Genomic DNA, 23,839 nt, shown 5'->3' on the forward strand with positions numbered 1-23,839 from the left:
ATTAAACCAAAACAAACTGCTGTTTGGCGACACCTCTGCTCTCCTCCAGCGACACACCTCCAACCCCCTCTTCACCTGGTTCACAGAAAGAAGATATCAATAAGAACTCACCATAACTAAGCATCGTTAAGCGCAAGCGGTGAACAAAATTCTACTCGGCATGAGCTGCAATTGGCTGTCGCCTGCTTTGTTGTGTTTGCAGGCTAATGTTAGCACACTTGTGGTTAACTTGTGGCTTCATATTGCACATATGAGATCTAAAGACACTTATGTGACATCCAAATAAGCAGTGAGTATGTGCTTCTTCTTTTCTCTAGTCCTTGACTAAAACAGCTTTTATACACAAGGCCGTACCGTCCATGTAAACATGATGTAAACATGGCAACGGCAACAAAACAGCTGGCGGGACTTGCGCATCTCACTCAGTCATGACTCAGAGACTCAGAGAGATATTTACAGAGGATATCCAGAGGAGTGCATGTGTGGCAAACAACAGCTGCAACACTGGAGAGCCCTTGAGTGAATAGGGGTCAGAGGTCAGCTTTGTGTTTCATAGTTACATTCCTGAGCATGTTTGAAATCACTGCAAATCTTAGTAAAGTCTGAAATGATCCAATTTTTTTTTTGCCTCCACATAATTCCCTCTCAGTGGCTGAGCGTTGCTCATGTTTTCAGCAAAACAAAAGGCGACAATGTTTTCAAAGTTCAGCTATTCAGAAGCCTTCAATGAGAGCAGTTCATCACTTGAATATCACCACAAATAAGAAGCTGCCGTTCAGTTTTTCTGCCTATTTAATGTGACAAAGTGAGAGATTACTCTGCTGTTCTATCAAAGAAGTTATTCTGAAAGCAGTTTAATTTCTAACAAGAAAAATAAACAGCATCATTTTTAGTTTGACCATAAACGAATCCAATTACTACTACAACTGGAAATTGTTAATGAAACGTGATGAAAAGGAGACAAATACAATTTAAACTTAATTGATTCAGTCGTTTCCTGTATGAGGTTGTGTGCACTCTCTTGTTTCTTCTTCCACATTTAACAGACCGAGACAGGTGAGAGCGCTCTGATCACTTCAACAAACACAGACAATCTGCCAACCTTGCCCTGTTTTTCAGTCACTCCACAGACGAGGAGGTGACCCCCACTACACATCGTAGCCCCCTATTGGAGGAGTGCGCTGTCACTCACAGCTCCTGGGTCGGCGTGAGTCCGCATCAGCCGTACGCAATCACAGCTGCGTCAAGACGCACGCAGATAACCGGAAAAGCCCACAGAGCGTGCAGGATGCAATAAAAGCACCAAAAGTTAAAACATTAGAAACGATTTAGAAAGCTTATATAAAATAATAAAAATCATGCATTCTTTGTGTAGTTTTACTTTTATACATTATTTTTTTTTTTTAATGATTTTTTTGTTTGTTTGATTAAATACTATGATCAGATGTTCTGGTGATATACTTTTTCTTAACATGGTTTTATTTAACCTAACTTATGTCAATACTGTCCATTTACAACTCTGTTTTTTGCACATTTACATTTAATCTTTCATATTTAAAACTTGTAATGCATAGTTAAATCCTGGTTGTATATATTCCCATTCTTAGTTTTGATATTTTAATGCTTATTTACTTTGTATTTAATATCATAGTGTGTTTAAATTTGCTAATATTGTGTTTAAATTTGCTAATATTGTGTGTTTGGACAACCTGCTGCTGTAACGCCACAATTTCCCAGTTTGGGATCAATAAAGTAATTCTATTCTATTCTATTTGTAGTGCGAGAAATAGCTTTATTTTGAAAGAATCGACCGGAATCTGCGTGTGTTGTTGTTGTGAGCTTTGCCCTGGTCGCAATCGTCATCATCTGTACGCACGACGGCGACAGGAGCTCCTGAATCGGCAGGGACTCGGAATCCCACCGCTATTCTCCAACCTCGATGCGAGGAGAGAGAAAAAAAAAACCAGTCACAGAGAGTAGACAACCATCGGCGACCCCACCTCACGAAAAGCCCCCTCTGGAAACTCCGATGGATTAGTCTGATTTCTCTCCGGTAAGCACGCTAATTTCTTTCCTCCTGTGTTGAATCTCAATTGGTGCACCCGCCTTGTCCCCTATTCTTTGCGATGGGAACTGCGAGATGAATTCATCTCCGGAGAGAGAGAGAGAGAGAGAGAGGGAGAGAGAGGGAGCAGAGGAGATAAATAACACACTGTGTCAAGCCAACATTCACTCCAGTCCTTTTGCAGATGCAGGGCCACATCAGACGGTTTACTGCAGCCCAGGAGAGACGTAGAAACACAGGGAGAGTGTCAGTGGTGGTGTTGTGTTTGTGCATGATGTTTTGCAGTGAGGGGGCTCCTCTTGTGTTGCAGCAGCAGCAGCAGCAGCAGGGATGGATGCGCTGCAGAGCTGAGCTGACCACTGAGGCCATGCACACACACACACACACACACACACACACATAATAAACGCCACAACGGCCTGCAGACAGCCTCCTATTGATTCATCTCAGAAGAATTGTCATATGCTACAGGCTAATTACATTGCCACCTCGTTAAATATCCAATTAAAGCTGTCCTAATCGGGTTATCTGATGAGTCTGGAGCTGCAGCCATCCATCTTGTTGGCAAACACCAGGGATGATACGGAGTGTGTGTGTGTGTGTGTGTGTGTGGCAGGGAGCAGCAGTTGTGCAATAAGTTACCCAGGTTTGCAAACATTCACTGAGCACCCTGGAGCTCTTGTTTAGCCTGCCATTTGCCCATGAATAGACTGTACAACATCAGCATGCGTGATATGCCTCATATGTGAAAGAAAGGAGCTGCATATAGTTCATGGAGCATGTTGATTTCCCCCCCTCAGGTGCTCTCTGTCCATACAGCTGAACAGACAAAACTAAAACTGGCACACACGCTTTTACTTCTGGTAAATACAAACGTGTCAAGCGGATGGTTGTTTTTTCTACGCTTAAAGCCATGAAATGTGTTCAAGTATAGGAGATATAAATAGTTATTGTTTTGTGTCAGTCAACAGATGCCACTCAGTAGATTATGGGCTGCAGTGATTCATTGTTCTCATGTAGAGATTAATCGATCACCGGAGAATTAATCAGCAGCCAATATTTTGACATTTGATTGAATGTTTTGAGTCATTGTTGTTTTTTTTGAAAGATTGATTTTGGGGCTTTTTATGCCTTTTATTGGAGAGACAGGACGGTGGATAGAGACGGAAATCGGTGGCAGAGAGAGCGGGGAATGTGGTGCGAGAAAGCAGCCCCGGGTCGGATTTGTACCCCGGCTAGCCCACTTCGAGGACCACAGCCTCCGTACATTCATTATTTTGACAGTTATATCTCTCAGGTTTTGGACTTTTGATTGGACTAAATGACACGGTGTAAGGTCTTCATCATGTTAGAAAGACTTGTGTGTGCACATTGTGGCCTTGTCTTTCATAATGGTTTAATCTGCTAATGGTTTACTTGATTGATTAAAAAAAAAAACATTCTGGGACAAACAGTCCAACGTACATTGATTTTAAGTTAATTATTCTTCTTAACAGCAGAAAAGTTTCAATCTTCACATTTAGAGAACCTGCACGAAAGGATTTTGGGGTTTTGTTGATTCAGTTTGACCTCTTTTTCTGTATAGTACTGATACATTTTGTGGTTGGTTACTCAGATCTACCAGAAAACTTCCAACCTCCATCATTATTTCCAGTGCATTCTTACATTGAACACTACCCTCCATTGGCACCACAATTGGAAAAGAACCACTCAAACCCTGAGTGCGGACTGACAGGCAGAAGAAGCGAGAAGAAAAAAAGTGTTTGTTATTCTCTCCCGTTTGGAAAAAATCTTCATCTATTAAGGGCCCAAATCTCACTGACTTGAATGGCCGATTTTTCCACAATCGGCTCAGTGGTTTAACAACATGACTCAACTCACTCCACTGTGGACATTGTGACACCGAAGCCCGGTTAGTCTTAAACCCACACGTAAGTACTGTATGAAGCTCAGCTGTGGGTTTCAAATAACGAGCTCATTGAGAAAGTGAAGAATGCTTTGAAAGCCTTAACACTGCGTTTCATTGTGCTGATAATCTCGTAGCAGAGTGAAATGTGCCCATTGTGTTGTCGTCGATACGCTGAATGAACTCAGTTGTCCGACACAAGCAAATATTGTAACTATCCAGAGAATGGCTTCCATAAGGAGGAGACTGTCCGAGTTGTACCCGATCCAGTAAACACAAGAGCGAGATTCATACGTATTGAAATCTGCACACAATCTCAAATGATCCTCTTTTTTCTTTTTATGTCATTTAGTGTGTGAATGAACAGAAAGTTTCATTTTGGAGTTTTAATAAGGTCGTCGCGAGGATGACTCCAGTAGGAGGGGTGTCGGAGGTTTGACCTTGTTTCCACGTCAACCATCTGAGCGTAAAGACACCCCACACTGAAAATCAAACAGAGCTGACTTTTTAACGGCTGCACTGATTTTCCAAATTATAATTTTTTTGAACAAGAGAGAGATTGAACTCATCAGGATTGAATAAATAAGCCAAAGTATTTAAACATCAAAGGTAGGTTTAGGATGATTCATAGACGAACACAAGGTCAGCTTGTTACACATTAAATAGAGCTGTAACCAATAGCCTGTTGTTTAACCATTTCCAGCTTCACTTCTTCTTCTTTCTTCTGACAGTTTTCAGGCAAAATGGACAAAAAAACTTTGTAGAATAGTTCATACAAGGAATATAAAAGGCTTTTGAGGTTGGGATGAGATGGGGGGGGGACCCTTCATCTATTGTATGACATTTAATTTGGACATCTGTTCTCAGTCTGTCTGTGTACACTCTCTTGATCCCTGTTAAGAATGTATCTCCTGGTGCGCTTGGTGGCGCAGTGGTTAGTGCGCGCGCCCCGTGTATGGAGGCTGTCGTCTCAGGAGGGCGGCCCGGGTTCACATCCCACCTGTGGCTTCTGTCCCGCATGTCATCCCCCACTCTCTTTCTCTCCCTGATTTCCGACTCTATCTGTATCTATGTTTAGGACTGATTGAGGAAAAGACCAAGAGGCAACCTCCGGTGTTAAAAAATTAAGCCGATGCGGAAGTGCAAGAAAATGCTGCAGTTCGTCGAGTGTCCACTTGAGGCCGGCTCCAGTAACACAGGAAGTCACATACACACACCACAGGCGAAAAAGACGTTTTTACAGCAGAAATGAACATGTTTACAGCCTGGTTCAAAAAATGAAATAGGTCTGACTACTTATTGTCATACACTGTACGGGGGATGAATTTTATTAAATGGCTTTGTTTTAATTTCATGAACGTTAACGTTGACCGGAAGTTAGGCTGCGACAGGATTTCCAGCATGGCGGCTGCTGCCGATGAGCCCCGTGCAGGAACAGATGGCTGACGTCACTCAGGCGTCAGACAATCAATCGTTTACGCTAAGAAATGTAAAAACAAATGTTGTCCATTAACATCCTCCCAGAGACCATGGTCATGTTTTTTTTCAAATGTCCTGTTTTAGTCCAAAATCAGAAAATGTTTTCTTCTACAATGTTGTGATTTGGCGTTGATCACATAATAAGTCAACATTTGAGCTCTACTGAAAATCTAAACCAGTGCTCTCGGTTGTTTGGGTCTAAAGAAAAACAGTTTCCATTCTGCACATATGTGTGTTTCTCAGGCCGGACTAACTGTCGCCTGTTAAATCCATCAGTCACGCTGTGTGACCCTGACATGTCTGTCCTTTTAATTTAGTGTATTGATCCGACAGCTTTACTATAACTGGCTGAGGATGTCATTATGGCTCCCGGCTCTCCCTGTTATTGTACATCATGAACACTTCAGCCTCGAAATAAAAAAGTACTATTATTCCAGGAAATTAATTTCTCCTTTTCCTGTAACTTTGTGTTCCTATTGTTGGCATCTTCACGTCTCTTCACTTCCAGTTTCTGGTGTGAAAGGATCTTACAGCAGGGCTGATGAGTACAGTTCAACAGGCATCAAAGTCAGATGTCAGCCTGCATCTTTAGCCAATCAGGATGAGGGGCTTTAATATAAAACCCCCTGTCTGATTGTGTGTTATTGTGTGAAAGCCTCCTTCTTTTGTCATTACAACACAACACGTAGATACAGTTCCCTCCCCATTGGACCTTTATTATCACGGCAGCACCGCGGCCCTCTCGGTGGCAAGCTGTTCATTTGGGGTCTGAAAATAGCGTGACGAGGGTTCTCTCAGGCTGAGGTGGTCATGCGATACCAAGGCAGTGCCACGAAAAGGAATAAAAAAAAATAAGAAAAAGCCCAGCGGCTGTGATGCCACCATCTGCTTTTTTTTTTTTTTTTTAGGGGAGGAGAAAGTTGAGCTCCAGGACGAGCACAGAGCAGTCTGGTTATTATCTGTGCGTCCCTGAAATGCAAGGCAGAAATCATTACGTCGCTGCGCTTTGTCTTGACATTTTGATATGATCCATAGTGTTGATTCATGCGTGTAATTGAATAACAGAGAGGAGTCGTCCCTTGGATCTGAACGCATGTGATGAACACTCTTTAGTGTATTATTGTGATGAATCTGCCTGTTGCTGCAAGACGCACTCATAAGCTAAACGTAATAAATCAAGAATAACCGTCTGATTCAGCAACTTTAACGACGACGCAAAGCGCACACAGACACAGCTCATATGCAAATGTTTACCAAGCTGACAATGCCAACAGCAAAACAAAAGCACAAAGGGAGCAAACGTATATAAACAAAACAAGATGGCCTAGTTTCTGTGCAGCAGAAATGCTTACAGACATGTCGAAGATGTGGTCGTCCCTGGGCTTTCTTCTCTTCAAGGGAAGGACTTTTTCTTTTTCTTCTTTTTTCTTTTTTTATGATAATCCTCCACAGGCAGCACGACGACGACGTGAGATCTCCCCTCATTTGCTGTGATCCCTCCAGGAGAGGAAGCTATTTCAATCACTGCAGTTCAAGAGCAAACCCTGCAGGGAAAAAAAAACCACACAGCACACCTGTGTTATCATAGTTCAGTTGATATTTACCTGCTCGTGCAATTCTCCTCCAAAGTCCTCAAAGAATTTGATGTTACTAACTAGTATGTTCTTTTATAGCATTGTTGTTTTTGTGTTTGCTTTTTTTTTCCCATGCAGATGATTTGATGATTGTGTGGCCCGGGGAGGCTCAGTTGGTAGAGTCGGTCGTCTCTCAACCGGACGGTCGGGGGTTCAATCCCCAGCTACTGCAGCAACATTGGGCAAGACATCTTCTACAACCCTATAATCTGCTCCTGCTGCTCCGTCGATGACTTGTGAATGTGTGTATGAATACGACTGGCTAACACTGATGGCCACTTTGCCATAGCAGCCTCTGCCATCAGGGTGTGAATGGTTTAGGTGTGACCTGATTTGCATTTTGGAATTTCACCAGAAATGGAAGTAAGAGGCGTGAAGCGTCTTTTAAAGTTGTTGTTGTTTAACCTTAAAATATACCTGAGCAGCTCTGGAAAAGGAGTGCAGTGAATATCAGCAGAGAGGAGATGTAGACTCTCCTCCTCTTCTTCTATTTCAGTCTGTGGCCTCGGCTTCGGTCTGGATTTATATTGTAACGCTATCGCAGGGCTTGTTCCTTTCAGGGTGTTTTAATGGAGTTTTATAGGCAGTTATAAATCACAATGATCTTCTTCTCTCTGCAGTGACTTCCTTTTAGTTAAGCATGTGGAGAAAGGTTAGGAGACGAGAGTCAGAGCAGGAGGTTAATTCACTGTTTGGTTCTGCATGCATGTTTTAACTTTCATGTACCTGTTGACTGCAGGTTACAGAGCAGAGATAATCCTGGTCTGATGAAGCGTCTGATGAAGGGTTAAGGCCCGGTGTGGTGATAACATTTGAGGGACAACAGATGGAAATTACCTAGTTAGCTAGATCTGGTACAAAGCATATCTTCTCTTCTGAGACTTGTGGTTTTTTTTGTACACTGTCCCTGATTCAAATAAACCAATAATATAAGAAAATATAATTCCATTAAATGTGAATTGGAGCAGCTTCTGGTATGTGGACGTAGTCTTCCTTTTACCCCTGTGTTTTTAAATGTTTGGTCTTGCACCCAGTACTGAACGATTCAGATGTGAATGCTGTTTGATATTGTTTTTGTACAGAGCAGAGAAATACACTTGTAGGAATCACACAATAGTTGGTTACTTATAATTGCAGCTTATTGTTCCTGCAGACTGAGAAATATGCAAATGACAGTGTAGAAAAGAAGCATGCTGACTTGCCTTTGGTGTTTTTTATATTCGGAGAGTGATTGAGTTTTTTTTGTTCGCTGTATTTCAAAGAGACATCTTGTTTAAGAACATTTTCAACATAAGTTTGGAGTCCACGGATAAAACTATCAAAGAACATTTTACTTCTTATGTAGACATGAGGACCGAACACTGATGCAGCTAAAAACACTGCACTTAACTTTTCCTGTCCCCCTGCTGCAGTACTCTAAGTGACACATCTGTTAGCACTTTTTTTTTTTTTCTGAAGCAGGCATTGAGGTTTTCTCTCTAGTAAATGTGAAACAGGGCCAGAAAGAATTTGGTCATATATTCTGTAGCTTTCCTTGTAAACCATTAAACTCCAGTGTCCTTCAGCACACAGCTCACAAACCAGCTCAGTTTGCAAAGTAACTTCCTTTTATAGAAAAGATCATTTTTACTACATGACTCAACTTTTGGATGATAAGAGCTGAGATAAGAGAATAGTGTCTTTTAAAGTCATAATGGAGCTGAAACTAAATGATACAAGATGCTAGAGTTCACACGGACATCTTTCCATTTCTTCAAATGTCCCAAAAAAAGGACAAAAACTGAAATATATAAAAAAAATAAAACATTTACGTGTCATAGAAAACACATAAAAACAAATAATTTTCCCATTGAGGAGTTTAAACAATAGATTTTTTCTAAACATGAGTGATGAAGTTGTGATTTTAAGATGGCTTGGATTGATTCTTTAGCTCTCCATCTGATCAGTAATGTAACTCAAAGATTCCCCCCTAAATCTCTCATTTGACCGTTGTGCTTTCCCTTTTCATGACCTCATATTTTCGTCTGTATATCGGCGAAACAATTGTCCTGTAAGTCTGTACCGTTCTTCTTGTTACATTGAATCGCTCCTGGCAGAAAAGAGGCACCACCTGTGACCGACTCTCCCATTAATGTGGATTTATCCGAGGTCAGAAGTGGTGTGATGGTTCTCCTCTTCCTCCATCTGCTGTAGCTCTGGGCTTTGCCCTCCCTAACCCCCTCCAGCACTATCTCTCTTCATCCACAGCGACTGAAAACAAGTGTGTTTCCAATTAGTTAGCTCCAAAGTCAGCTGGCTGCTAATGCTAATGAAAGACAACAGTGCCGTCAGCGGTCTCTGCATAGTCCCTGTTGAACCGGCTTTAGAGGGGCACACAGTGGGGGGGGGTGGGGGGCGACTTGTGCATTAGTATATGCGTGGGTCTTTTTAAGATGGTAAGGCTTGCCGTGCTCATTACAGAGACCGGGTTTAGCTTTGCTTTAGTGAGGCCAAATGCCCCCCCTCCCTCCATGAGACTCAAGAGTAGAGCCGGGGAAAAGGTTCTGTCTTTGTGCTGTAAATCTATTGACGGGTGTGTGCGCTCCTCGTAAAGAAAACAAAAATAAAGGCAATGCCAGCTTGTAAATGCAAGGGTGCAAGTGTGGCCGTGCACTAAGGTGGGAAAGCAGAGCATGATAAGCGGCGCTGTTTTTCCTGTGTGCCAAACTAAACCGGATTTTTTTCAGCATGAAGTGTTGTTAGCATCAACATGTACACATACTGTATTTACATGATGACTGCTGTAGTAAGACGGCACAGCTCTGTCACATTAGGCTCTGTATAGTAATAGAGTTTGGAGTATCCCGTTTAATTTCAGCCTAATTGAAAGATATTTCACACGGCTCTGTGTAACTCTCCGAGGAAACGCTGGAATAATGGAATATTGAATCATAATTTCCCCGATGGAGCCAGCTGTTGAGCTGTTATTTTACCTACGTGCTGATTTTTTTTTTCCTTCTCTCTTTTTTCCTCCCGCAGAAAGTAGAGAATGGGCTGTGTCCAATGTAAGGATAAAGAAGCAGCTAAACTCACTGACGAGCGGGAGACCAGCATCTCACACAACTCGGGGTACCGCTATGGCTCCGACCCCACGCCGCAGCACTACCCCAGCTTCGGGGTCACCACCATCCCCAACTACAACAACTTCCACAGCGCAGCCTCCCAGGGGGTCACCGTGTTCGGGGGAGTCCACACGTCCTCGCAGTCCGGGACGCTTCGGTCTCGGGGTGGAACAGGTGAGGCAGAGGATAAGCTGAGAGATAATTCTGTGAATATGTGTAACCATTTGGGGTTATGTTGAAGGGCTAAAATATACATGTTGTAATACTTTTTCCCTCCGATCGGCACTCTTTTTTTCTTTTTTAATTATATTGAACCCATTCTTTCACCAGGTTTGTCCCATTCAGATAAGATCACTATTTCACAAGGCAATGAGACAAGAATAGCAGCAACACAATTAAACAGATAATATGACAATATGTTAAAGTGACAATAAAATAATCAGATAAACAAACAAACAACCTTAACTCAGGTCGGAAGAGGGCTGAAAAAGAGGGATTTATAGGCATGATCAAATACAGGAAGACATTCCACAGACATGTTTTGGAGAGCTCTGAGAGTAAACTATACTTACTTAACTGGAATATTTGACCTTTAAGTAAAACTTTCTGAAATGTGTTGCTGTGGTTGAAGTGGAGTTGATCACAAAAAGAGCAATTCAATGGAAGTGAAATATAATTGTGCAGGTTTTTTTAAGTGTTAACTTCTCCGAGGTCTGCTTGATATCTGGTTCTCATTCAGGAGTTAGAAAAAAAAAAAAAAAATTCAGCTGAGTGTGTCGACTTTCCAGTAAGTTTGTTCCCCTTTTTTTTTCCCCTGTATTTTAAAGTCATACAGAAATGATCCCCCCTACTGTTTGTGTTGGTTTCTGTGTTGCTGTGATGAGTTTCTGTTACAGCAGAAGATAAATGTCCTCTAAAGTTAATGAAAAAAACAGAGCGACCTAAATTAAAGCCAGTATTCTGTGAGGCACTTCTGACAAACCATTAAGATCAGACGTTTTGCTGAATAGTGCAAAAAGTGTTGTGTTTTTTTTTTTTTTTCTGCGCCGGAGAAGCTTTACAGTCGTTCACTTAAGATTTTAAAGATACATATGATGCGCGATGATGAATAAATTAGCACAATCTTTCCCTTTGATGTAAACGACTTTAGTTTTTAGTTTCCCCAGCACAGATAAACACTCTGCATTCACAGAGTCAGCACCAGCAGCATGTATGAATAAGACATTACTTCAGGAGGGGCAGCACTGAGCTGCACTTTTTTTATCCGAGCATTTAAAGAGAAGACCTCAGGACAGAATCCTCATCTGAACTCCCTGAATAAAGTCAGTGTGTGCCTGTGAGACAGAGGGCAGTTTTGTTTTTATCTTGTTTTGAAGGTCACTGGAAATGTGACTGGAAATGTGCGGCGCTTTTATCCGAGCACTGCATGTGGCTCTTGACTGTCCGGGGAGCATTCAGATCAGATCAGAAAATGAAATCATTTTTTACAGTTTCAGGCTTATTCAGGCCGTTCCAAATCACATCTGATGAACTGGATTGGCCTCAGCATCCTTTTGGGATGTTCTGTCAGATTAGACTCAAAAGGCAGATGATTTTTTTATTTATTTTTTCATCTATGCAAAAGAAAAAGCTTCTTTCATTTGCATGTGAAACTTGCAATTGTTGATTTATTTTTGTATGTTTCCATGGGGGCCTATACCACCCCTTGGCCACCCCTCTGGACACGCCCCCTGCACTTTTGGGAGCGCTCCATAAGCTGTTACCTCGACCTTTACATTTTAGCAGCGCCCAATAGATTTGCAATGAGTGTCTAAGTAGACAAAAGCCAATTTACGCATCAGGCAGACGCAAACATGCTGACAAATACGAGTCCAATATTCACCTTGATTTGAGCTGAGTTCTGGTCCAAGCCCTCTAATGAATCCCTTAACTTAATCCTCTAACATGTTAACCAGCTAGTTGCTAACTGTGTCTGTTGTTTGGTGTTGAGATGGTTATGTAAGAGATGCAGCACAGGAAAAAAGCCTTTTAGCTGCTGCGGTAACAACACTTAGGAGAGTAGGAGAGGTGAATAACTTCAACATAAACTTCATTATTATCCCGATGATAGCCTAGTCTGGCACATATAAGGTAGTAGTAAGCAAAAGCATATTAAGATCATAATTCATGCACAAAAACTCTCTATCAATGAAGTTAATGGGGACTATTGCAACCTTAACTTTAAAGTGGTACCCGTTATTTTACACAAAAGAGCAAAAGTAAACCTGTAAAAATAAATAAAACAGTCGGGAAGATTTCTGCATCTTTGTTGTATCTCGTAGATAAAAGTGTATCAGAGCGGGGAGCGCAGCGGCTGTTTCTAATCCGACCTCTGCCCTTTGCTGCACATCATCCTCTTCTATCTCCTCCCAACATTTCCTCTGACTCTTCAGCTTTCCTATCCGATAAAGGCAAAAAGGCCCAAAAATAACTTTACAAAGTAAATCAGAGAAAGATGTAGATGTGTGTTGAGTAAATAAAGAGGACCATGATGTGTTATCATGAAGTCACTGCGCTCTCTTTGATGGAAAGAACCTAACACTTAAACCAACAACACAATTCCCCAACACAACTCTTCCTCCTCCTCTAACCGCCACATGCCGCCTCGTGTCTCCCTCCAGGAGTGACTCTGTTCGTCGCTCTGTACGACTACGAAGCCAGGACCGAAGATGACCTCAGCTTCAGAAAGGGGGAGAGGTTCCAGATCCTCAACAGCACGTAAGTGTGAAAACATTTGGATGACAGAGTGAGGGGTGGCGGTCGTGTTTCCCCCCCCCCCTTCTCTGTTTTACATCACTTGTCAACGCTTGAATGTTGTCTTTGGAGTCAGAAGTTGTTGAACAGATGCAGACAAAGAGAACGGCTCTGTGTTTTAAAGGCTCAGTTTATGAGGCGTTTGCTACATCTGAAGTCTGATCTTTTTTTGATGTTTTTAAGATTACTAAGACTAAGCTTTTATGTCTTTGCTCTTTTTTTTGTATAGAAAATACTAACAAGACGGAGGATTCTGCAGGTTTTCCGTACATTTTTTAAGATTTAACGACATGATAACAACGTTTTAGTTAATGTGATTTAACACAATTTTCATTTTAAAGATATTTTTGTGGCATTTTTTGCTTTTATTAGATAGGACAGCTGAAGAGAGAGAGGGAATGTTTGGAGGAGTGAGCGGGGGATGACATGCAGCAAATGACCGAGGTCGGATTCGAACCCACGGCCTCTGCAGAGAGGACTATAGTCTCTGTACATGGGGCAACATAACCACTAGGCTACCGGCACCCCTACAATTTTTTTTTATAACATCTGCCCTCATATATGAACTTAAATTAAACAAATTTAGCACCAAAGAAAAATGGAGAATATATTTGATATATAATAAAACAAAGAAGTAGTTTTGAAGTGTTTTGAAGTCGGCGGTGTTCAAATGAAAACTTTAGAGATGTACTTTTGCTAAATGCTTGGAAACGGATGAAGTAACTGACAGCCAAAGTTTTATTAGAGCACTTAACTAGATTCAAAGCTTGATCCAAAAGGCAACTGGACTTGGTTCAAGATCTGGAAGACGTTTCACCTCTCCTCCTCCGCATGGCTTCTTCTTCAGCTCTACACTAACCGGGTGGACAACTGAAGTTTAGAAGTGAAGAAGCCTTTCAGAGGAGAGAAGAAACGTCTTCAACTAAGTCCAGTTTTCTTTGGATCGAGATTTGAATTGACCGAGGTGATGACTGAAAACCTACACAAACACGTGAATGTATTAGTCCCTTACTGAACATGTATAAGACGGTTGTCCAAGTACAAACATATTTGTGGAAACATTTTCTAATAGCAGAAATAAAATCTGAGAGTCTGTGATTTCATGTTTTCTTACCTAAATCTCAAGTGAATATAGATTCAGTACAGTCGATTCTTAACCTTACTAAAGCTGTAACCTCACAAAAAAAGAGTGTGGCTCTGAGGGAAACATAATTCTAACAGGAAAGCGTCAGAAAGACTTCTGTTTTTTTTCTGTCTTGTGAACGAGCTCCCCACTCCCTTACAAAGTGAAAGCCACCTCACAACTTCATTAATATAAGAAACTAAAACGCACAACTTCTCCCCTGGGTGACTGAATCAGGCGCATTAGCTGCATATGAAAGAATGTCATATAGGATGCAGGGCAGAACAGAAAAATGTCTCCTGAAGTGGGGCATGTATCCTGATACTATTAATAGGCCAGAGTGAAGATCGAGTGGATGAACATTAGTTTGGTGGATCAGGGAAAGGAGAAGGAGTTCTACTATTATTTCTTATTGTATTTTTTTGCATGCTGGCCCCTCTTGGTTATGGTTTTGTATGTGTATGGGTTGGGGAGGGGGTCTTTGTAATAGATAGCTCTATGTATACCATGTGATATGACTGTTTTTGTTTTTTATAAAATTACATTTAAAGACATAAATACAAAATAAAACAGTCTATTATCTATTATTATCTATCGCAAAAACATCTCTTGACTTTTTCATGAGCTCTCTCTCTCTCTCTCTCTATCTCTCTGGCGGTCTGCCTGCCGCTGTCAATCAAACACGAACACCCGCCTCTAAGCAGCCGAGCATAAAAGAACATTTTACGAGATTCCCCCCAAGGATCCTTTGTCTTCTTGTTTATTAACAGCAAACTATTCACAATAACTTTTAAGAAAAAACAAAAAAACAAGATGACATTATTATTGAGAGAAAACAGAGATGACAAGCTGTGATTTCAGTCGGACATTAACGAGATGATTCACCAAAGCTTCAGAGGCCCACGCACTAGAAAGCACTGGTTTTGTTTTGATGAGACAGCCAGCAAATCTGATCATCCATATCTCAGTGTTTATTTGTGCCTGTGTTATGTGTGTCTGTTGATTCCAACCTGCCCTCCATCTCAATCTCTCTCTCTCTCTCTCTCTCTGTCCTGTTCTCCACAGCGAGGGCGACTGGTGGGAGGCTCGTTCTCTCACTACAGGTGGAACTGGTTACATTCCCAGCAATTACGTCGCTCCAGTGGACTCCATCCAAGCTGAGGAGTGAGTAAAACTTCCCTCACACACTCACTCACACACACACACACACACGCAGAGAGTTTGTGTCTCTTAGGCACGGCAGCTTCATCAGCAGAGGGTGTACTGTACATTCTTTAGAGCAGTGTTTTTCAACTGGTGGGTCGGGACCCAAAAGAGGGTCGCGGAGATGTTTTAAAACAGGAAAACTGTGACAAAAAGTCTATGTAGCGCTTTTTTAACAAGTTCGTTTCATTCAGTTTCTTTGTTCCACCACGCTTTGTACCGTCTGAGGTCCAAACTGCACAATGTATTTTTAATGTATAAAATCTGACTGATAAAAAAATACCAGAAATTTGAGTTGCTATTTCTCTCGAAGGAGTCGTTGTTGGGTCCTGAGGCTCGACCAGTTGAGAACCACTGGTATAAAGCTCTTTCAGCAGACATGCACATAATAAATTTAGAATAAAAGCCAGAATATTTGAAAAACTTTTAACACAAAATAGTACTTCAAAGTTGTTTTCTTCCTTTTTTTTTCCCCCCCCTGCAGCTGGTATTTCGGTAAATTAGGTCGAAAGGACGCAGAGAGGCAGCTTCTTTCCAACGGCAACGCACGAGGCACTTTCCTCATCCGTGAGAGTGAAACAACCAAAGGTACTCCCGACTGAGCAGGGGCCTCACATCCTGACGTGTTGACTGCTTTCAAGTTTAGGACACGAGCAGAAGTGTTTTATGAATAAATAAATATGTAGTAACACTTCCCCTATACTTATTTATAGCCATCTTGGAATAAGATCCTCAGCGCAGACAGCCACTTAAAATCCAGTTTTGCATTATGTTATTTAATATGTAGTCGCTCCACATTCAATGCCCTGAAGCTTTGCATTGTGTGCGACCATGCAGCGTCTAATCTGCTCTTCTGAAAACAAACATGGTTAAGCAGAGATTGTCTGCTTGAATTTGTCCGTTTTTGTTCTTGATCATTTTCTTGTTTCTGTTCCAGGGGCCTACTCCCTCTCCATCCAGGACTGGGATGACATCAAGGGAGACCATGTTAAACATTATAAGATTCGCAAGCTGGACAGCGGAGGCTACTACATCACCACCAGGGCCCAGTTTGAGACGCTCCAGCAGCTGGTGCAGCACTACTCCGGTGAGACTCTGCAACAGTTCCAACACATCCCTGTCGTGATGGATCTGCATCTACTCACCCTCTGTTTAGAAAAAAAATCAGTCCTATTGTTTTCTTCTACATTATTTAAAATTCAAACTGCCTTGTTGTTTCAGCCCGGGCTGCAGGGCTGTGCTGCCGCCTCATCGTGCCGTGCCACAAAGGCATGCCCCGCCTGACTGACCTGTCCGTCAAAACCAAAGACGTGTGGGAGATCCCCCGAGAATCGCTGCAGCTCATCAAACGTCTCGGCAACGGCCAGTTTGGAGAAGTCTGGATGGGTAGGTGTCTTTTTTTCTTTTCTTTTCTCTTTATTTGTGCGTCCTCATTTGGCAGGGATGAAGAGGCTGGAACGTTTTCAGCGGCATTGCAAAACATTATTGTATGTTTTGGACCGTTTTAAACTAACAATGAGCTAATGTTACTCACAGGGTGGAGTGTTTGCTTTCAGTGATTTCATTCAGGAATTCAGCTTCATCTCTGCACAATCCCAGTGTTCATTTTCTGACTGGGAAAAAAAGAATCCTCTTCAGCCTTTAGAGAAGTTAAAGTTGAGAAAACATGGTAACGGTTATGTCGGATAAGGTTTTGCCAAGGAGTATTTATCTCGGCACAGACACATGCTGTTGTAGTTTAGCCGACTTCAGTTCAACATGATTTGTTTCACATGTGGATGTGAAGATGCATGTGTGTCTAATTTGATTCTAGATGAACATGTTGCCTGAACCACAAACATGTATTCAGTCTAAACATGTCAAACATCTCTTTACTCAGTGTTTCATATACCAGAGTTATAATCTGTTACACTGCGATGTGCCGACGGAGAACCTACACACAGTGGCGACTCTAGACTCTGTTGGGGGGGGCAAAAATCTATTGTGGGGCCCTCCAACCAATATCAGCAGCACAAAGAGAGTGATCACTGTCAGATGGGGTCCCCTAAGGGAGGTTTCCTACTGTCATTGTTAAATGTGCACATTTTTTGCCACTGTTTTGGTTTAAGTTCGTCAGCTCTCAGTGGCCCCCTACTGGTCCCCAAGCAGTTGCCTGCCTTGCCTGCACAGATACAATACTTCCAACCACGGCAATTTCACAAGTAGACGTAGCTGCTCCATTTACTTGCTTTATACTTAAAGCAACACAGGTGATACTTTTTGCGGCTTTTTTGGTCTTTATTCAATCGGACAGCTTAAGAGAGACAGGGAATATGGGGAGGGAGAGTGGGGGATGACATGGACCAGCAGCATCTGGAGAGGGAGTCGAACCTGCAACCAGCGCGACAAGGACTTTAACCTCTGTACATGGGGCGTCACTTAAAACTAGCAGTATATAAAACTGTTTATTTGCCGTCCAAGTGCTTTATTTTCCTCCATCACCTCTCATATTTCCTTTGATCAGACTAAGCATTAGTCAGAATAAAAGCCCTGATTGAACACCCAAAGAACTACCCTGAAACAAAGCTCTTTTTTTTTTTTCTTCCTCTCGTCAGGCACGTGGAACGGCACCACCAAGGTGGCGGTGAAGACTCTGAAGCCGGGCACCATGTCACCCGAGTCATTCCTGGAGGAGGCTCAGATCATGAAGAAGCTCCGACATGACAAGCTGGTGCAGCTGTACGCGGTGGTGTCCGAAGAACCCATCTATATCGTCACCGAGTACATGTGCAAAGGTAGAGGCTGCTTGAAGCTACGCCATGAATATTACATACTTTTCATGCATGCACACACCTATACAGTGTTTGAATGATTTATGCTGCTGTATGGACAGTACAGTATGTGTCCTACTTTATAATACGGCATCACATGTCCACACTTTCTATTCTGTGACTAACACGTTTAACCACAGTGACACAGAAACAACTTGTTGTTTTGTGAATGTTCAGAAACAGAGAGATCCTCGTAAATCACTAGCAAATAAAAACTCTGAGCCAAGTGTAATCCCAGGATTGATTCTTAGTTTTTGATCCAAATCTGAGCTGGCATCCCCGAGACACAACACAATAACACACTGACTCCTTTTGTCATCTGTTTCTTCTCAGGGAGTTTGCTTGATTTCCTGAAAGATGGAGAAGGACGAAGCCTCAAACTGCCAAATCTGGTGGACATGGCAGCTCAGGTACGCCGCTGAAAAGAAGTCAGTCTTGCTGATGCTGAAAAAAAAGTCTCCAGCTGTTTCCAGTTATTTGCTTAACCTCTTTTGTAGCTCAATTATCCACGTTTCATCTTGACTGTCTGCCAGCGTTAACAGTTTTAGTAAGCCTTTGGAAATGACTGAGACGTTTGGACCTGCGAAGGTGCAAAGTAAATTCCATGTAGCACTTAATAATGGTGTTTGATGTATACAAAGAGTGAATACAGAATCTAGGTTAGTGATTAACAATACTCTGATGCTCTTCATTAGTAATAGAACTCTGCTCTGATGCTCTATGAATCACTGCTTGAAGACAATAAGTATTCAAACCTCTACATTTTGCAAATATGGAAAATGTTCCTCTTGATTGTAGCTCTACTTTTCAGGATCATAAAATGTCTGTTAATGTTTGTAAATATTTTTCTGACCCTGCTCAGTGCTCAGTGCTCAGTTGATGTGATTTTCCATTTGATTAATAAAAAAAATGACTAAATTTCCCAGGTGGCAGCGGGCATGGCATACATTGAGCGGATGAACTACATCCACAGAGACCTCCGCTCTGCAAACATCCTGGTCGGGGAAGGCTTGGTGTGTAAGATCGCTGACTTCGGTCTGGCCAGGCTCATCGAAGACAATGAATACACAGCGAGACAAGGTAAGGCCTGCTGGATGGGTCGCAGATTTATTTCAACAAGGGACGATCGGGGGTTCCACCATTACAACTTTAAAAAATGCGCAAATCGCTTGCTAGAATACTGCAGAGTCCAGTTGAAAGCTCTCAACTGAGTGAAAAGTAAGCTTTGAAAAAAACACTCTTAGATGGCCAAACGTTATATTCTTCATCACGCACTCATCTTTAGTTGCTTTGTGACTCTATATAACCTTATCTCTCCTATCCCTTGTATCACACAGCAGAGAATCAGCTTTTAAATAATAGAAGAGAGGCTGTTTATAACTCCATGACTTGCAGGAGAATCATGAGGGGTTTAAAAAAAGTTTTCTTTCTCTGGTATCATCGTCTGTGTACTACAAGGCTAGAAAAACATGGATCAAACTGTAGAGCACTGTCTAAGTTACTGACATCATGGCAACATAATACTTCTGCTGAAGGGCTGTTAGAACATAGGGATCACCCTTTTTTATTTTGGGGCTTTTGATGTCTTTATTGTAGAGATATGACAGTGGGCAGAGTCAGAAATCGGGGCGAGAGAGTTTAGGGAATGACATGCAGGAACGGAACCACAGGTCAGATTCAAACCTGGGGACGCCCGCTTGGAGGACCACAGCCTCTGAACATCAGGTGCACAGACACCAACCACTAGGCCACCAGCACCCCGGATCACCCTTTTTTATTATGATTTACTTAGTATACACTTAGCAACGTATAATCAAGCTATAGACAAGTTACCAGCAGCTGCAGCAACCAGCAGCCGAAATATAAAAAGGTCAGAAGCTAATATTTTAAAATATTGAAATCTGTTTCTTTCATGTACTTTGTTGAAGCCGAGATGAAGATGTTACTTCAGTACGTATCTGCTGTCTTATTTTCATGTGTCTCTTATATCCTCTACATCCTCCGACCACAGCACCTTCTGAAAACCCCCCTCACTGTCAGAGGAAAAAGTCGAGTGAACTGGCAGATGTTCTTATTCCACCTCGTACAAACACGCCACTTTTCAATTTAAGTGCCGTAAATGAGCAGGAGTTTGTCTTGGCGACCGCAGTGGAGGAACAGGAGCGCGTGTGGTTACAGCGTGGCACAAAAAAAGAGAAAACAAGATCACATTGGTACAAGGGCTCCTTACACTTCAGAGATCCCGCTCTGGTTGGAGGGCTCCTCCCTGACTTTGTTTGGCAGACGTGAACTACAGCAGGAGGCTCTGTTTAGTCATTGTGTCAACATGATCACTACCTCACTTGTGAGCCATTTAATTGTTTACTTTGTTCAGCTTGGGCCAAGTGCAAAGCAACACAGAGAGAGATAATGGAGTTGTTCCGTTGTTTCCCTGGTGGGACGTTATCTTGTCCTCATGTTTCTGCACTGATGAAATCCCTGAAGAAGGGGAATAAATCATCAAGGGAGAGTGGCCTACTTACTGCTTCAACGGTAAAATAACAGGTTTTTAAAAAAGGATTTTGAACATATTGTATGTGCATTTCTTTTCAGGTGCAAAGTTTCCTATAAAGTGGACGGCTCCTGAGGCGGCTCTCTACGGAAAATTCACCATCAAGTCGGATGTGTGGTCGTTTGGCATCCTGCTGACGGAGCTGGTGACAAAGGGCAGAGTGCCATATCCAGGTGAGAGCGTTAAACCCTACGCATTATGTAAACCCCCTAATCAATTCTGGATGATTGCTTGTGCTTCATTAATGCAGATTGTCGTCTAAAAGTCGTCTTTAGCTGTTTGCAAAAAAAAAAAGAGAGCAGCATGTTGCATAATGTAGATTACAGCGTGCATTATGCAAGGCAATGTTCCCAGATGATGGTGCGAACATGTGATGTGACAGGCTTCCTTTTCATCCACCATACACATTTAGGAATTATTATAAAACCAAAAAAACATGGGTTGAAAAAAAAATCTTTTAGTACGCTTGCATGCTGCATGAGGAGATTTTCTTTTTTCATGTTCTACTAACATCTGTTAACCAGCTCTGCTTTAAAGTCCCTACTCATGCACACAAGTGTTGGAATGACTCCAACTGATTAAACCTCCACTTAGCAGCAAGTAGGCTGCAGCGGTGATCGGAGTTGCACTAATACTTTACGTTGTAACATATGAAACATAAATAAAGAGAGAGTCACTAAAGTTTGTCAAATACAATCAGAGGCCAAAATGTTTCAAAACAGTGGTCCATGCCCCAATGGGTGATGATTGATTTTTTTATTGTAGTAAGATATTAGATAAACTCTTTGACAGTGGACTGCTCCAAAAAAAATTGTTTTCTAAAGGATCTTTGTAAAATGTTTTAATGCAAATGTATTAACTGGTATTACAACTACCTCCAAAATGAGACATATTAGCTAGTTTTATATTGAAAGTTTAAGTTTAACATCTTAGGAATGAAGTACAGGTCAGCCTCTACCTTATTATATTCAACTGTTAAGTATGGACATTAACCTTTGACCTCTTTGAACATTGTGCAGTATTTCATATATACAATCCAATACAGTCTAATTAGGTCAAATTAGAGGTACTACTTTTTTCACCTTGAAAGCAGGGAAGCATCACCTTAGCTTTTTTCTAAATATGTTCAAATGTTTGTAATTGTCTCATTTCAGGCCGAAAGCTGTTTAAAAAAAACAATACAGAAAGAGCTCATCAAAGAATAGAAAAAAGTCATTTTGTAAAGCCACATGTACCTTCATGTCTTCGTCTTCCTCTCTCCAGGCATGAACAACCGCGAGGTGCTGGAGCAGGTGGAGCGAGGTTACCGGATGCCGTGCCCGCAGGACTGCCCCCCGTCGCTGCACGAGCTGATGGTGCAGTGCTGGAAGAAAGACCCGGAGGAGAGGCCCACCTTTGAGTACCTGCAGGCCTTTTTGGAGGACTACTTCACTGCCACAGAGCCTCAGTACCAGCCGGGGGACAACCTCTGAGCACCGCTGCCTTCATCTCATGCCATTTCACTAAGCTCTCCACCAGGGGGAGCCAGACTTCCACCTTCTCTCTCTCTCTATCTCTCCCTCTCCCTCTCTCTCTCTCTCCCTCTCTCTCTCTCTCATCCTGTCGCTGTAACGATCTTTAAAGCTCATTGACTTGACTTCTTGATTTCTAAACTTCATACAAACGGAGACAGCTGCCTCTCTGGAAGGAATCTCATCAAATGAAAGGATGTTTTTTGAGGTGGGAGGGGGCGCTGAGATGACTGAAGACTTAAAAAGAAAAAAAAAAAAAGACTGCCATGGATGAACCAGACAAGTCATGTTGTTTAACTTGTATGTAGTGTAAATATAAATTGCTTGTTACTTATCTTTTTTTTTTGTGTTTCCTTTATATTACTTTTGATATTTTGGAAATGTGTGGATTTTTGTTTTTTAATCCAAGGTCAAAGTTATTTCAGATTTCCGGCTCGTAGAAAAGCGTGCGTGCAGCTCACAGTTAGTAACAGATGGGGACAAAATAACTGTAGGAATGGTTAGACGCGGTGGACTGAAGTATCTCAAGGAGTTTTTCTGGATGTTCAGTCCACTGGCCTTTTTTTACGAGGTTAATATAACAATACTACTCTCCTCTTCTCAAGGAACTTAGATGTACTTTAACACCTGTTCTTGCCTTTTCTTGTTTAGTAATATTCTTATAATGTAAAGGAATGCCTTCATGCTTTCTACACACTAACCTAGTGAATCATGGACTCTTCCAGCCCAACTTATATGCCATCTGCACTAATATTAAGTGCAGTCATCACATTTTTAGCTTCAGCCAATGAGTTTTAGATCGGCTTAAAGTAACTTTTAGTTCGGCTTTTTTATTTTTTGTAGTTGGAAAGGAGGCAGATGTCCTCTCCCGCTGCTGTCATTGTTCGGCTGACTGCTTATTATACAGGCAATATTTTAAAATGTATGTTGCATAATTGTATGGCAGCAGGCTGTGTAAGAATTCTGCATCGTCCTTTTTGCTTCAAACAAAAACACAAACTGCCACTCACATTGTCCCTCCATAATGTGTATCTGGAAAAGAACGAGACCAAACGTGTTTTATTTTCTTTGTGTTATTATGTTCGCTTAAGTTTGGTCAGTCTTGTGTGTCGTTTTTAAATCACATGAATATTTCTTTCTTCTGCAGCTCTGGGTGAGATGTCTCTCCCTCAGGTGTCAAACTTCTCTCTGTGTGTGAGAAGGTGCATTCCAGGACATTTTTTTTTTTCTTCCATTTCTCTGTGTTTTCAAGTTGCTTTCTTAAAAGTGAGCAGAAATGTTGTCTTTGCATCACTTTTGTGTCGTCCCACTTCTGTAGATATACAGAAAGTGTTTCTGGTCTCTGCATTATTTATTGTCTCTGTCTGTTACTTGTACACAACTGGTTTTGAAATAAACAATCTTGCCATCATGGTTCTGTTGACTTAGCGCGCTTCGAGCAGATGACAGGAACTTCCTCCAGGCTTCACCTTTTGACAGCAAGCCGACAGCAGGGATCAGTCATTAGCGTGTAAAGTGAGTGTAGTGTTTGTGAGAGGTATTAGGTGTGATTTCACCTCAGGCTGAAGCTGACACAAAGACAACATGACTGAACTCAGAATATATGCAAATCACCTGGTAGGTGTCTACCTGCTGACTAGAGAGCAGGTCACTGCACACAGGA

At 41.9% G+C, this 23,839-nt stretch overlaps 1 protein-coding gene across 1 annotated transcript; it reads left to right on the forward strand.

Annotated features, from left to right (window-relative positions):
- Nucleotides 1-1,859: 1,859 nt before the first annotated feature.
- Nucleotides 1,860-23,589, forward strand: fyna (FYN proto-oncogene, Src family tyrosine kinase a). The gene is made up of 12 exons (XM_020638692.3): nucleotides 1,860-2,053; nucleotides 10,103-10,359; nucleotides 12,846-12,942; nucleotides 15,167-15,265; nucleotides 15,789-15,892; nucleotides 16,242-16,391; nucleotides 16,526-16,690; nucleotides 17,899-18,078; nucleotides 18,448-18,524; nucleotides 19,041-19,194; nucleotides 20,707-20,838; nucleotides 21,929-23,589. Exons 2-12 carry the CDS (start codon nucleotides 10,113-10,115, stop codon nucleotides 22,135-22,137), a joined length of 1,614 nt encoding a protein of 537 aa, XP_020494348.1. The 5' UTR covers nucleotides 1,860-2,053; nucleotides 10,103-10,112; the 3' UTR covers nucleotides 22,138-23,589.
- The last annotated feature ends 250 nt before the right edge of the window (nucleotides 23,590-23,839 follow it).

Source organism: Labrus bergylta, chromosome 18 (genome assembly GCF_963930695.1).
Source record: "Labrus bergylta chromosome 18, fLabBer1.1, whole genome shotgun sequence".
Lineage (NCBI taxonomy): Eukaryota > Metazoa > Chordata > Actinopteri > Labriformes > Labridae > Labrus > Labrus bergylta.

Excerpts from the sequence above, each read along its gene's own strand:
- fyna (XM_020638692.3), top strand. The coding sequence starts at position 10,113 with ATGGGCTGTGTCCAATGTAAGGATAAAGAAGCAGCTAAACTCACTGAC. Across the intron at positions 12,943-15,166 it reads TTCCAGATCCTCAACAGCAC|CGAGGGCGACTGGTGGGAGG; the intron begins GTAAGTGTGAAA and ends TGTTCTCCACAG. Across the intron at positions 18,525-19,040 it reads TGGTGGACATGGCAGCTCAG|GTGGCAGCGGGCATGGCATA; the intron begins GTACGCCGCTGA and ends TAAATTTCCCAG.